Source organism: Cebus imitator, unplaced genomic scaffold, assembly GCF_001604975.1.
Source record: "Cebus imitator isolate Cc_AM_T3 unplaced genomic scaffold, Cebus_imitator-1.0 Scaffold73, whole genome shotgun sequence".
Classification (NCBI taxonomy): Eukaryota; Metazoa; Chordata; class Mammalia; order Primates; family Cebidae; genus Cebus; species Cebus imitator.
Window position 1 is genome coordinate 3,840,083 of NW_016107388.1, and position 15,373 is coordinate 3,855,455.

The following is a 15,373-nucleotide window of genomic DNA, read 5'->3' on the forward strand; positions in this document are numbered from 1 at the left end:
AAAAAAAAAAAAAAAAAAAAAAAAAAAAATTCATGAAAAGATAATAACGTATTAAAATTACGCACACTTGTGAGTAAACATATTAATCTTCAAAATGCTTATGAAGCATAGCTCAAAATTGATTTTCATGATTCTTTTAAAAAGAATCTTAGGTGCTTCAACTGGTCAGATCTATAGTATTAAGTCTCGGCAAGACATTATTTAATTTCACACAAAGAAAAAGTCCCCCTCTACAGTTAGGTGATATTTCTGGCCTGACTTCAGCATTCTGAAAATCAATAGGATTCAATGACCAACACAGGTCAACAAACCTACTATAGATAAATCAGTCACAGCACACATCCTCTGATGGAATATCTTCATAATGAAATATAATGCAAATCATTTAAAAATGTTAAGACAAATTTACCAAGAAGAAAAATCTTACCAGTCTTTGATTTAACCGTTTATTTTCTTCTTCCTTCAGTTGCAATGTCTGCAGGTGGAAAGAGAGACCTATGGTTTACTCTTCTACCTACTCAAATAAATCTAAACAATGATAGTTAAAAAGTTCTTATCATCAGTCAAAAATGTTCCGTTCTAATATGAAAATTTGATAGGCATATTATTTTCTATGACTCCTTTCCAACTGTTTTCATTATCTACCGGCTTAAATGAGAACCAGAGCAATTTTAGATACATTTACCAAGGACTGTCAAACATTAATATGTATTAGAAACACCATTGGAATATATAAATATGTAGCAAAATCTGAGCTCTATACAGCTCAGGTTATTGTGAGGTAGAAAATCACATAATCCTTTAATAACAGTACACATGCTATAGTTCAAATAAAGTTGTACAATTCTGAATTTGGATTTTTATCAGACAATTATGCTTATAAAGAAAAAAATGACATTGCTGGAAATCTTATAGGCATAAAGAATGAAAAGTAATCTATGAATTACTGCCAAATGTGTACCAATTGATCTTATAGTACCCTTCATAAAGGGAACCCCTTTATTGTCAATTTTTTCTTGTCCATTTCAATTAATCTTTATTAAAAACAAAACTCTCTTCATTACTTATTTTTGTTTTTGACATTTCTAATAAGTATATAATACTTTTTAAAATAGACGTTTAAAACTGTTGTTTATGTCATTTTGCTGAATTCTTAACTATTAGATAAAATTATTATTTACATATTTATTTAATGAAAACTACCAACTTTTTCCTCTCATACAGACTTCACTCATTGGGAAATTACAAAAAATGGGAGGGGCTGAAATACTGCCAACTGTTTAGCTACTAAGATCATAAATGACAAGACTTCCCAAAACAATGACCACAAAGTTAATCATAAAAAGATTTAACTGATAAACACAAATAGTCTATTGTATGTTTCCAGAATGAAGTTTCTTTAACTGTATCTAAAAGTGAACATATTTAACATGGTACTTCGAGAAGAGAATTTACTTACTCGTTCTAACAGCATTATCCGCTGTTTTTCCTCAGACAACATATGAATATTTTCTCTAAAAGTGAAAGAATAATTTAGTTTCAGTCTTTCAAAATTCTAACCTTTACATTCATTCTTCAATAAGATTTTGGAAATTTAAATATTAATAGAGGTCACTTTAATAATTTAAGGGTTTTCGTAAATTTTCAAAGGTAGCTTATTTCAGTTAGCATGTAATTTCAATGTTGCATATTCTCTGTAGACCTATATCTATAAACCTTTTGAAATAATTTAATAAGTAAAATTTTGTGTATGCATTTAACTAGAGATATCTTTAAATTTTTTTTTTTAAAGGTAATCAGTTATTTAATTAGATCATCAGGATATTTAAAATACCAATTTGTGAGGATAAATTCCATTTGTCAGGGCAAACACACATCGCAGGTAGCCCTGGAGCTAAGGAATAGCTTTGATTTTTGGTAAAATTTGTGAGTCCACAGCTTTCTGATCAGTCTTGCGCTGCTCTGTAATCTCGTATTTCTCTTTTTCTGTGTCGAAGATCTCACCTTCCTGGTGTCTGGGCTTTCGCAGCTTCTTCTTCTTGAAGTAAGCATCAGTAAGATGTTTTGGGATTTTTACATTGCTGATATCAATTTTGGCTGAGGTGGCAATGACAAATTTCTTGTGCGTTCTTCGCAGAGGAACTCGACTGAGGACCAGAGGTCCAGTCACAAGTAATAAGCCACTAGCCAGCTGCTTCAGGAAAACCACCCTTTTGCCCCTGTGGCGTCCAGTGAGGATGATCAGAATGGTCCCGGGGGTGATGCTGGCTCGCAGTTTTCTCACGTGCTGACTGAAGGGTTTTTTGCCGTGGCTCAACAGCTTTCGAGGCACATCTTCAGTAGGATAATATCTAGGCATTTTGCGAAGTTTAACCACCCGGGTACCACCGTTTTTGTCACCACCAACTGGTTTTGTAACAGTTGCAAGAACCTTCTCCTTCTTTTTCTTTTCAACCTTGGATTTAGCCGCTGAGTACTTCCTCTTGTACATGGCCTTTCTGGAATACATGGCAGATTGGGAATACCTGCCAATTCCTCCAAGAACAGGATTGCGGCTGCAATGGGGTTTCCCCTTCTTGGGCTTTTTAGCCTTGAGGTTACCCTTTTTCACTTTGCTACCAGCATCAGCCTTCTTGGCTTCAGGTTTCTTATCTTTAGTATCCGGCTTCTCAACTTTTTCACCCGCCATCTTGCAAGATGGGAAAGGGCTAAATTTCTTATTTTTCTCAGGAATTAAGAACCACTCTTCTCCCTTTATGTGAATGAATCCATGTTACTGATAAAGTTGTAGTTCTTGAGTGCCTAAAGACTTCAGTAGATTTACTAAGCGGATGCTATGTACTCACTAGTTACTACGCCAGGTGTGAATTTGCCCATTACACTAAAACATCCAAAAACTAATTAGAAAAAAAAATGCTATAAAATTAGAAAAGAGAAAAACAAATATTATTTAGGTTTTAAAATTCATCTATAGGTATAATCCCCCAATTATATTTTAAGCAACTTGATGCAAGGCAGGTATTCTGTCTTCTTCAACATGTTAATTCTTTAGGAAGAGGCTTTGCCTAATATAAAATCATAAAGATTGACTTCTATAAGAGTTTTATAATTTTAGCTTTTACACTTAAATCTATGGTCTGTTTTAAGTCAACCTGTGCATATGTGAAGAAAGGGTCCAACTTCATCTTTTTGCATCGGGATATCCAGCTATGCTAACCCTGTACCATCTGCTGGATTTCCTTCATGGAATTGTTTCAGCACCCTTGACCATAATGCAAGGGTTCAACTGACATGAATGCAATGGCTTATTTTGGACTCTCAATGCCATTCCATTGATATATATGTCAGACTAGCACTACAGTATCTTATTACCCTCACTTACAAATTTTAAAAGTCAAACAGTGTGAGACTTTGTTATTTTTCAAGATTGCTTTGGCTATTTTGGGACTCTTGCAATTCCGTATGAATTTAGGATCTGCCTGGCCTTTTCTGCAAAAATCACAGTTCAGATTATGATAAGAATTATGCTGAATTGGGGCCGGGCGCGGCGGCTCATGCCTGTAATCCCAGCACTTTGGGAGGCCGAGGCGGGTGGATCACAAGGTCAAGAAATCGAAACCATCCTGGTCAACATGGTGAAACCCCATCTCTACTAAAAATACAAAAAATCATCTGGGCATGGTGGCGCATGCCTGTAATCTCAGCTACTCAGGAGGCTGAGGCAGGAGAATTGTCTGAACCCAGGAGGCAGAGGTTGCGGTGAGCCGGGATCGCGCCATTGCCTCCAGCCTGGGTAACAAGAACAAAAATCCGTCTCAAAAAAATAAAAAAAAAGAATTATGCTGAATTGGAAGATAAATCTAGGGAGGCCTGCCATCTCAAGGAGATTAAGTCTTCTAGTCAGCAAACACAGGATGCTTTTCTATCTTCTTTTTTTCCCACAAAGTTTTGTAATTTGTACAAGTCTTGAACTTCTTATGTTAAATCTATTTCCTAAGTATTTTTATCTTTTTGATGCCATCATAAAAGAAATTGTCTTTTATATCTCATTTTTGAATGATTCACTGCTAGTAGAAAGAATGACATTTTTTTTTTTTTAAGAGAGAGGGTCTTGTTACGTTGTCCCTGTTCACAAACTCCTAGGCTCAAGGAATCCTGCTGCCTCAATCTCCTGAGTAGCTGGGACCACAGGTGTGCACCACCACAGCCGGCTCCAACTGATTTTTGCTCATTGAGCCTGTATCCTGCAACATTATTGAACTAGTTTATTACTTACAATAGTTTTTTAGAGGAATCCTTAGGATTTGCTAAATAACAGATCAGGCTATATATGCAAATAGTTTTATATCTTCCTTACCAACCTAGATGCACTTCTTTCTTTCTTTTTTTTTTTTTGAGACAGAGTCTTGTTCTGTCACTGAGGATGGAGTGCAGTCACACAATCTCGGCTCACTACAACCTCTGCCTCTGGGTTCAAGTGATTCTCCTGGCTCAGCCTCCCAAGTAGCTGAGATTACAGGCAGATGACAGCATGCCCAGCTAATTTTTTTACTTTTAGTAGAAACGGGGTTTCACTATGTTGGCCGGGCTGGTCTTGAACTCCTGACTTCTGGTGATCCACCCACCTTGGCCTCCCAAAGTATTGGGATTACAGGATGAGCCACTGTGCCCAGCCAAAGCCTCCTGAGTAGCTGGGACCACAGGTGTGCACCACCACAGCCGGCTCCAACTGATTTTTGCTCATTGAGCCTGTATCCTGCAACATTATTGAACTAGTTTATTACTTACAATAGTTTTTTAGAGGAATCCTTAGGATTTGCTAAATAACAGATCAGGCTATATATGCAAATAGTTTTATATCTTCCTTACCAACCTAGATGCACTTCTTTCTTTCTTTTTTTTTTTTTTGAGACAGAGTCTTGTTCTGTCACTGAGGATGGAGTGCAGTCACACAATCTCGGCTCACTACAACCTCTGCCTCTGGGTTCAAGTGATTCTCCTGGCTCAGCCTCCCAAGTAGCTGAGATTACAGGCAGATGACAGCATGCCCAGCTAATTTTTTTACTTTTAGTAGAAACGGGGTTTCACTATGTTGGCCGGGCTGGTCTTGAACTCCTGACTTCTGGTGATCCACCCACCTCGGCCTCCCAAAGTGCTGGGATTATAAGTGTGAGCCACCGCGCCCGGCCAAGCATTCAGTCTTACACCACTGAGTATGATGTTAATTGTGGGTTCTCACAGATGCCTTTTAACAGGTTGAGGAAGTCAATTCCTAGTTTGTTGAGTGTTTTTATGATGAAAGGCTGTTGGGTTTGGTCAAATGCTTTTCCTTCATCTATTGAGATAATCATGTGTTTTTCTGTCCTTTCATTCTACCGATACAGTATATTACATATACTGATTTTAGATGTTCAACCAACCTTACATTTCTGAAATAAAGCCAACTGAAATTCCTTTTGTATTCTGCCAGACTGGATCTATTAATATTTTCTTGACAATATTTGTATAAATAGTTATAAAACATGTATTTTTTCTTGTGATATATTTGTCTGATTTGGTATTAGTATATAATATTGGTCTCAGAGGATAAGTTGGGAAGAGTTCTCTACTACTTTTTAAAAGAGACTATAAAAAAAAATTGCCATTGGCTGAGCCTGTAATCTCAGCACTTTGGAAGGCCGAGGTGGGGGGATCACCTAGGTCAGGAGTTCAAGACCAGCCTGACCAACATGGAGAAACCCCGTCTCTACTAAAATCACAAAATTAGCCGGGCCTTGTGGCACATGACTGTAATCTCAGCTACTTTGGAAGCTGAGGCAGGAGAATCGCTTAAACCTGGGAGACAAAGGTGGGGTGAGCCAAGATTGCAACATTGCACTCCAGCATGGTCAACAAGAGTGAAACTGTCTAAAAAAAAAATTGCATTATTTAAAAGTTTTTATCTTTTATCTTTTATTTATTAAAAATATTAACCACCAGACTTCTGCTGTTTATAGTGTTTTCTGTTGTACTAAGGTTTTAAATTTCAATGTAATATTGATTATTTTCCAAGTGCTCTCCTACTCTGATTTCAGAGTAGTCTTTTAAGAAACTCTGTAAGTTCAAAACAAATTTAGTCTTTACTACATCTATCATTTGTTTTTATATACAATGTAAAATATGGCTCACCTCCCAACAACAGATAACCAATGACTTTAATGTCCCATTCTGAGGAGTCCACTCTTTATCAAACTGATTTAAAATGTCACATGTAGATTTCTACATATATCCATTGGTTTGTTTCAAGATTACTAATTCTATTAATCTATTTGTCTGTGGCTATACCAATAATGTACTGAATTAAATATTATCTATCTAGTTTAACACTATATCTTAACACATAGCAGGAGAAATCTCTACTCCCTGATCTTTATTCAGAAATGCTATCAATTATTTTTATACATTTTTAAAATATAAATTTTAGCAGAAAACATCACTTTTTACCTAACATATTAGAATTTTAGTTGAATAATAGATTAAAGCACTGAATACATCTGAGGAGAAAAAGAATATCTTCATAATACTCCATTTCCATCCATCTTTCCACATATAGCTTTCAGGCCATTCATAAAGTTTTAGTTTTCTCCATAGTCTTATATATTTTTGTTAAATTTATTACAAATAAATTATTTCTTAAAATTTTTATTGGGATCTTTTACACATATTCACATCAGCTTTTGTTGATAAATATGCAAACTACTCCTCTTTGGATATATCTATGACCTACACTGATGTACCCTGTTAATTCTAATATTTCTTTATGTCTTTGTGGTTTGTAAAGGATATTGTCTGAAAATGATGACAGTTAAGTGTTTCCAAATTTTACTTGTCTTGCTGAATGGCAATGGTAACAGCTCGCATTTTTATGTTCTTCCTGAATTTATGGAAAATACTTCTAAATGTTTCTTTCTTTCTTTTTTTTTTTTTTTAAAGAGACAGGGTCTCACTATGTGGCCCAGGCTGGAGTGCAGTGGCTATTCACAGGCGCGATCCCACTGCTGATCAGCACGGGAGTTTTGACCTACTCCGTTTCCGACCTGGGCTGGTTCTCCTCTCCTTAGGCAACCTGGTGGTCCCCCGCTCCTGGAAGGTCACCATATTGATGCCGAACTTAGTATGGACATTGGATCAGCATAGCGCACTGCAGCCCACAACTCCTGGGCTCAAGCGATCCTCCCACCTCAGCCTCCCGAGTGGCTGGGACTACAGGCATGCGCCACTGCGCCTGGCTCTAAATGTTTCAGTATGAAATATAATGCTTGCTATGCCTCTCAAATATACTTGCAAATAAACAGAAAGTTCTCATCTACTCCTAGTCTGCTAAGAATTTTTTGGTTAAACCTATTAAATAAATGGGCACTGTATTGTATCAATTATCATTTCAGCTACTACTGAGATGATTCTATAAATCGTCTCAAATAATCGAGTGAATATGGTAACATATTCTACTATAGTTATTCCTCTGGCATTCCTGAAGTAATCCACTGGGTCATGATGACTGTATCATCATAACACCACATGGCATTTGATAAGCTAAAACTGTCTTTAAGATTCCTTGTATTTATAATTCACAGGTGAGATTAACTTATATCATGTTCTCTAATTTTTAAAACTATACCTGAGGTTATGCCCCTCTTTTCATTATACATATTTATTTGTACCTTATATTTATTTCAGTATCTACTAAACAAATTTATTTTATTGTGGCTCATCTGCTTTTATTAATTCATTTAAAAACTAAAGGTACTTGAGGCTATACAGTTCTCTCAGAGTACCACACTTTGATTATATCTCTCCGTTTTTGTTACTTTAGCTCTGAATAACTTAATTTTCATATTTATAACAAAACCTACGTATGATCTCCCTCATATGCAGAATCTTAAAAAGCTGCTCTCATGGAAGTACAGAGCAGAACAGTGGTTACCAGAGGCTGGGAGAGTACAGAGGACAGAAGATGAGAGGCTGGTCAACACGTATAAAGCCACAGCTAGATAGGAAGAGTAAGTTTTGGTGTCCAGTAATGTACTGTAGTATCTCAAAACAGCTAGAAAAGAACATTTTGAATGTTCTCACCATAAAGAAATAATAAATGTTTGAGGTGATATATTACTCTGATTTGATTATATAATGTATACATGTAACTACATCACAATGTAAACCATAAATACGTATAATTTATGTGTTAATCAAAAAGCCTAAATTCCGCTAGCTTTTTAAAGCCTTTTGCTTTGAATTGCTTTTATATTTTTTCCTTCTGTATCTTTCTGAATCACATTATAGTAAACTTTCTATATCATTTGGCTCCAGGTACCTCTCATACGTAGAATGCAGTTGGATGTATTTTTTTCTGAGAGGTTTTAATAAGGTGGTTCACTTTTTTTCACACATGTCTGGACATACTTTTCTGTCATTTAGGTTTTCTAAATAACCATGTTTTATTTGTTTATATCTTGGTTTTTGAATTACATTTTTTTGTTCTATTTTATTTTTAATATACATTCTTAAGCCTATATCCTTCCAAGTCTAAAGGTAATCAATTTCTTTTACTTTCCTTTGAACCAGAAAGACAGAAACCTAAATAATTTTATAAAAAACAAACAAACAAACAAACAAAAAAAAAAAACAAAAAACAGAAAAAAAAAAAAAAATCCCGTGCTGAAGTTTCTCTAAGGTCAGGCAGATAATGGGCTTAAATGAAGATGCAATTGACTGCTTTCTTCTTAGTGGGCAGGAGGTGGGGTATGAAGGACACTGTACTTACTGGTTTCTTACTATGTACTAGACCGTCTCACAGGAGCTCATTAAATTTAATGCCCAAAGCAACCCTGCTGGTGTATCGTAACTGTTATCTTGTAGATGGAAAAAATAAGGGAAGATGGATAACTTGCTCAAATTCCCAAGCAGGTGTCAGACTCAGGACTTGAACCTGGATCTGTTCGAGCATGGAGACTATATTGATACTCTACGATATCTTTTCGTAACCCCTTGTTCAAATTACTTTGCTCTACTCTTCTATCTCATATGGGGGTGAAGTTCTATTTTATTTTTGCCACTGGGCATAATTATTTGTGTGGCATAATGATCTGGACTTTCTGCCCTTGGAATCTCAGTTCCCGTATCTGAAATCCCAGAGGTGCAGCTGGAAATGCAAACTCTACTTGCAAGGTCCTTTGGAAAGGGGCACTTTCTTGTCCCAGTTCTGTCTCTCCCACAGACACTAATTGTAAGCACAATTTTAGTAGTCTTACATTATATTCAATGAAGAACTGTTGAAGAAAGTTCTAAATTCCAGTAAGCTCTGCCAAGATTTCAATGTAATTCTGTAAACATTTGCTATATATGAATAAACAAATAATAATAAAACTGCCGTGCCTTTCCTCACCAAAATGAATATATTCATTACTACAATTACCCCTTTACAGGTAATGGATCCCAAAATGTCAACATTCCTTGTAAATAAGAATGGCTCAACACTACTGCCATGATCTTTATCTTGGCAGTATAGGATAATTCTGGTCCACATATTATGTATAATACAAAAGTATCCCAAAATAACTCATTCAGTAATGTTTTCTCACATGTACAGTTTAAGGAATTAAAATAGCACAACTTTCAGATATACAGCCTGTAAACAACCAGTACTGGTTGTCCATTACTGGCTGTCAACAGCTAAAAATATTTTCTCTTTTCAGAGCTTTATAACTTATGGAATTTCACTAGTGCTTTAAAAGTCTTAAATAATAGTTGAAAACAGCCATACTTACTGTACAGACATCATGCTTGTTTCCATTGCTGAATCCACTCTTCCTTCATCTGCTGTTTCCAGAGCGGATCTATCTGATTCACCTGGGAGTTCAGGTGCACAAGCTCCATAAAGTTCTGGGGCTGCAGCTACATATGGTGAAGGAACAAAACTGCTACTACGCAACTTACTGACTTCTTCTTCAAGCTTTTTCTTTTCTTCAAGCAAACGAGCTCGATCTTCAGAAAGTGACTCTATCAAATCTGAAAGACCCCCAACATGAAAAAAGTATTGTGTAATTAAAAAAAATTTTAGCATGAATATATTTTTTCAATTAAAAAGCATTACAAAATAGTACGAACCTTTATCTCGTTCTTGTTGCTGCATTGTACTTTTCAATTTATCACTAAGATCATTTATTATGTTTTCTTTTCTCATTTTCTCTCTTGTTAAAACAGTGTTAAAATTGGTCTGGAACAAGAGAATAATAATTATTTAAATTTATCTGCATGTACCCAGCAGCTAGGACTTAGAAAATAAACTTGCAAATATCCTTTTCTGTGGTGGGTTTGTATATGAAGGTTAGATAGAGTGTGATTCATGAATGTTTTAAAAATGAAATGCAACATACTGTGGCAAAGATACTTGGTTCCAATTTAAGTATACTGAAAGCAAATTCTATTTTCTTATTATTGTCCATATATTTACTGTCAGAGATTTTGAAATTTTGAAGAATCAGTAACTTAGAGTGCTGTCAGATATTTAATTTTTTTCCTTGAATAATCATCCTGCCTCTGAAACCTTCCTTTTGTCTTTAGCATTTGATTACCAAAGTAACATTTTAGATATGACTCTATCTTCCTTATTTCTGTTATTTGGATACCTGCAATGGTCACTGGAATGCTGATTTATATTGGCTAGACTTGTTACTCCTCCACTTCTATAAACTCTTAATATGAAGCCCATATATCTGATTGTCTGCATGGATCTCACGAGACAATCTGGCAATTTTAACTGTAGTTTCTTTAATAAAGATGAAGGAATTTGTTTAAAAAATTTTGCTTAGGCCAGACTTGGTGGCTCATGCCTGTAATCTCAGCACTTTGGGAGACCAAGGTGGGAGGACTGCTTGAGACCAGTCTGAGCAACATAGCAAAATCGAGTGTCTACAAAAAATTTAAAAATGAGCTGGGCATAATGGTACATGCCTGTAGTGCCAGCTATTTGGGAGGCTAAGATGGGAGGACTGCTTGAGCCCACGAGATCCAGGTTATAGTCAGCCACAATTGCACCACTAAATTCCAACATGAATGACAGAGTGAGACGCTGCCTCTAAGAAGCGAAAAAAAAAAAAAATAAATAAAAATAAAAATTAAAAAATAAATTTTACTTATAAGATTTCTTGAAATGTAAAAGCAATAGATAAATGATAAAATGATCTAAATTGACTCTTCTCATCTACCCAGCATTTCTAATTCCAAAATTTTAAGAGCTCTATGGTCCCTGGATAAATGAATAATGCTAACAATGCAGGCAATAGGGAGACTTAGAGCTAGGTACAAATCACCTTAAATTAACTACAACTTAACATACACACCATGGAAAATTGGAAGGTACCTTAGAAGTCATCTCTCTCGCTCTAATTTTATAAATATTAAAAGAGAAATTAAAACATGAAGAACTAGATAGCTGTCAGTACTACACTTTTGGTTTCAATCAGTTAATCCATTCCTTAATTTTAGAAATCTAAAATTGTACATGCTTATAAAAGAGCACATAGACAACGCAATACAACAGAGATAAAGAGATCAATATGCAGAATGAATCATACAGAAGAATCTATAAATCCAGATTCTTAAAGAGAGAGATGTCACTAATGACCTCTTCATTGTTAATTCTGATTTAAAACTTGGCTATTTTTCTTTCCTGAACACTTAACTTTCCCTGGCTTCCCCTAAGCCACTTACTTCTTTTCTGGCTGCTCTTTCTTATTTACTTTTCCTAGGCTCTTCTTTCCCGAGGCCTTAAAAATCTAAAATTGTTATGAGGTTTGAACTACACTTTATTTTCTTTCCATTCTCTGATTTACATTTTTTCAAATTCTACAAAGACACTAATTAATCATAACATTTTAGGAAAAAGAAAAATGTCACATAGTATTACATGTGCACTAAAATGCACTTTCAAAAATGTATCCCTTAAAATGCAGTATTATCCCTGGCCTGAATTCTACCAGTGGCTACCCAGTTGCTCTTCCAGCTGACTACTTTGCAGTCCTCCAATCCTTCTCCATGTTCCAGTGGGTGATCTTCATTACGTAGAATTCTAATTATGCCATTGCATTTAGTTGTTGTCCAGTACTTTAGGTACAGTACAAGCTCTTTAGTAAGGCATGTGGTCCTTGATCTAGCCCCAACATACTTCACAAGCACTACTTCTTACTATTGACCAGCAACAAAGTACATTAGTAAAATTCAACAACATTCCATCTTAATCTACCACCAGCCTATCAGAAGGATAAGAATTACACAAAGTGTGAGATATTTACGTTGCTCTGAATGTAATTTAGGATGACAGAATTTAGAGAATTTGAAGCTTAGAGAAAAAAATAGTAAAATCATTGTTTTAAACAAACAAAAAATCATTTCATAGAAAACTAATCTCAGTTCTGAAGATGTTAAATGATCTACCCAAGATCACACAGGTGGTGAAGAAACCAGGAACAGGATTCACATTTCCTCACTTCTAATCTAAGACTATTTCATTTTGAAGCACCTGATATTGTCATGTGACATATTAACATGAAAAATACCCTTTACCAGATGAGTAAAGAAACTAAAAAATCAATTCTTAAAAATACATGCTTTTGTCATTAAAAAATTTATTAACAGGATTAATGTAAGGAAAATCACATTTAAGATATAAGAAACTCTCAGCTACATAAAGAAATTATGTCTACCTCTAGTTCTCAAACAAATGGGAAAAGAGGTACACACCTGTTGTTCTGCAATCAAGGATGTTCGAACATTTTGCATTTCTTCATTTTTTCTTTTTTCTTGCTCTTCAAGTTGTTCTAGAAACTTAGCTTTTTCTTCCTGAAGCTTTTCTTGAAGTTCAGCAACCAAGCTTGAAGAATCTTCTCTGGTGGAGTCAATGGCAGGGCTTACAAATTAATTATAGCATTAAATTTTTAAAAAATTACAGACCCACAAATATACCAAATATCATATTTAAGAAATTTATCTTCTTTAAACCTAATAATGTTGTGTGACAGATATTTGTGTGAACCCTATCTCTGATATAAAAAGGGAAATAAAAGTTTAATACAGATTAGATGCTCAGACACTAACAAGGTTTACCGATTTTATCGGTTATTATTAAAATACGCTGCTAAACCTCTAGAGGCTGCTATTATTAAAAACTACCTTGATTACTAGGTCAATTTACTGGTTTAAACGTACATCTATTTGTTTTGAAATGATACTTTAATGTTTGTGAAATCAAGGTGTGTTTTGCAATCAACGTGGGCATGTATTTAAAATGTTCACTCTACATGTATCCTATGTAATTTTCTAATCTAACTATGATAGGAATATACTATTTATGCCAATAATCATTAAAAAAAATTGGGATTCTTTTAGTCATTATTCCAAATTTACCAATAAAAATCTAATAAATCAAACTTGCTGCTCAGATAAACTTTCCTCCAAAGGGATAGCTTTAAACAGCCAAACACAGAATATGCAGTTTGAAACATAGTATCTTGGTCGGGTAAAGTGAATCATGCCTGTAACCCCAGCACTTTTGGAGGCTGAGGTGGGTGGATCACAAGGTCAGGAGTTCAAGACCAGCCTGGCCAACATGGTAAAACTCCATCTCTACTAAAATACAAAAATTAGCCGGGCAAGGTGGCAGGTGCCTGTAATCCCAGCTACTTGGGAGGCTGAGGCAGGAGAACTGCTTGAACCCAGGAGGCAGGGGCTGCAGTGAGCTGATATCGCACCACTGCACTCCAGGCTGGGCGACAGAGCGAGACTTCGTCTCAATGAAAAAAACAAAAAACAAAAAACAAAACATTATACCTCTATCAAAGTCTGAGGCTCCTTGCTTAGTTCCCAGAAAGGGTGGAAAAGGAATCCCCTATTCCATAATACAATTAAGTAAGAAGCAAGGTGAAGGATTTACTTCTAAAGTAGTTCTCTTTTAGGTCTGAAGAAGAGGGACATTGCAAGTTTAAACTACTCCATGGCTGGAAAACTGACATATTACATAAATGGAAGTCTTACTGAGGAAAAATAAAGGACTTATAAAAAAGGGACTCAGACTACTAACAATGAAGTCCTTGGGATGAAAACAGGCATAGACAAGGCTTACAAATAATCCTGTTTGGCCAAAGTCTTCTTCAAAGAAATCTCCACAGTTCTAAGGTAAGCGGAAATTTTTAGGAATAAAAAACAAGGCCAGGTTTTAAGGAGGGAATCAAGAGAGGACTGAGGTTGAATTGGAGGACAGATAGTTAACAGTAAAGGTAAATTTTATTGCCAAATACCATATAAAATCATTGAAAGGTTTGGTCGTAATATGGTGTGAACCTAGGTTTTGAAAAGATGATTGTGAGAAAGAATATTTGTAAGAAATGGGCACAACTCTCTCTGAAGGAGAACCTTCAACATGATAAAAGATCCTAGAATCATATTAGAGAGTGAAAAAATGTGGTTGAAATTGTACGAGTGAGGGAGGGGAGGCCATGCAGACACGCAGTAATTGTCATTTCTAGGTGTCCTGCATCTTTGTATTGCCTGGGGTACTCCGTTTCTGCGTCAGTGCTGTGCTGAGATGATACACAGACCAGAGGAAATAGTTCCAGGTACACAAACAGATATAGACACCATGGACATGCTCTAAACATGCTATCATCCCCAAATCCAAAATCAGCATTACATGATTAGCATAGGGTATATCATTTACTGACTCGTAAGGTAAAAGACTTTTGACAATAAAAGCAAAGAATGGACATATTATGACATGAATAATAATCATTATCCTGTACTGAAAAGTTTTTTTGTGGCTGTATCAATCAGGCCAAAAGTAGATTTACGCCATATAGTTTGAAGCTGCCATCAGAAAATGTTCCAAGTAACTACCAACTTTTACTTTATACTACCCTAGGATCTGAAATGGCCCTGCTATCAGGAGAATTAACCATAGTAATGAAAGGCTAACAGCTAAAATAGGTTTTGTTTTTTAACTAGCATCACTGCCTAGCTTTCTCTGGTGAGCAAGAAGCTGCATAGAGGGGGAAGGAGGTCATGAAGAAGAGGTTCCAGCATATCACAATTTAGTTAGATAAATATAGTAGACCCCTTTTATCCACAGGGAATATGTTCCAAGAACCCCAGTGGATGCCTAAAACCAAGACAGTAGCAAACCCCATATATTTTCCAATATATGCACTGTGGTCATAACTTTTGCAGTTTGAGGTGTGACAGCAAAGAGAGAATGAACTGACTTCTGCACAGCTTCACAGATTGGGTCTTACTGTAGATCTTCACAACCTCAGCACTTTTGTTTTCTTATTAAATCAAGAACTTT

The 15,373-nt window shown here is 35.6% G+C and overlaps 2 protein-coding genes across 6 annotated transcripts in view; both read right to left on the reverse strand.

The window, feature by feature from the left end:
- Positions 1-15,373, reverse strand: part of RB1CC1 (RB1 inducible coiled-coil 1) — a 107,907-nt gene that overhangs the window by 12,455 nt on the left and 80,079 nt on the right. For 3 of the 5 annotated variants that reach the window (XM_017531775.2, XM_017531776.2, XM_037739704.1), the window contains exons 16-20: positions 12,778-12,943; positions 10,144-10,252; positions 9,804-10,044; positions 1,460-1,514; positions 428-475 (exon numbers count right to left, since the gene is read on the reverse strand). In XM_017531775.2, coding sequence (XP_017387264.1) covers positions 428-475; positions 1,460-1,514; positions 9,804-10,044; positions 10,144-10,252; positions 12,778-12,943 — 619 coding nt within the window. The remainder of the gene's footprint in view (positions 1-427; positions 476-1,459; positions 1,515-9,803; positions 10,045-10,143; positions 10,253-12,777; positions 12,944-15,373) is intronic. The other 2 variants (XM_017531777.1, XR_001826236.1) reach the window with 2 other exon arrangements.
- LOC108306696 (60S ribosomal protein L6-like) lies at positions 1,791-2,798 on the reverse strand. The gene has a single exon (XM_037739705.1). The coding sequence runs from the start codon at positions 2,687-2,689 to the stop codon at positions 1,895-1,897; it is 795 nt and encodes a 264-aa protein (XP_037595633.1). The 5' UTR covers positions 2,690-2,798; the 3' UTR covers positions 1,791-1,894.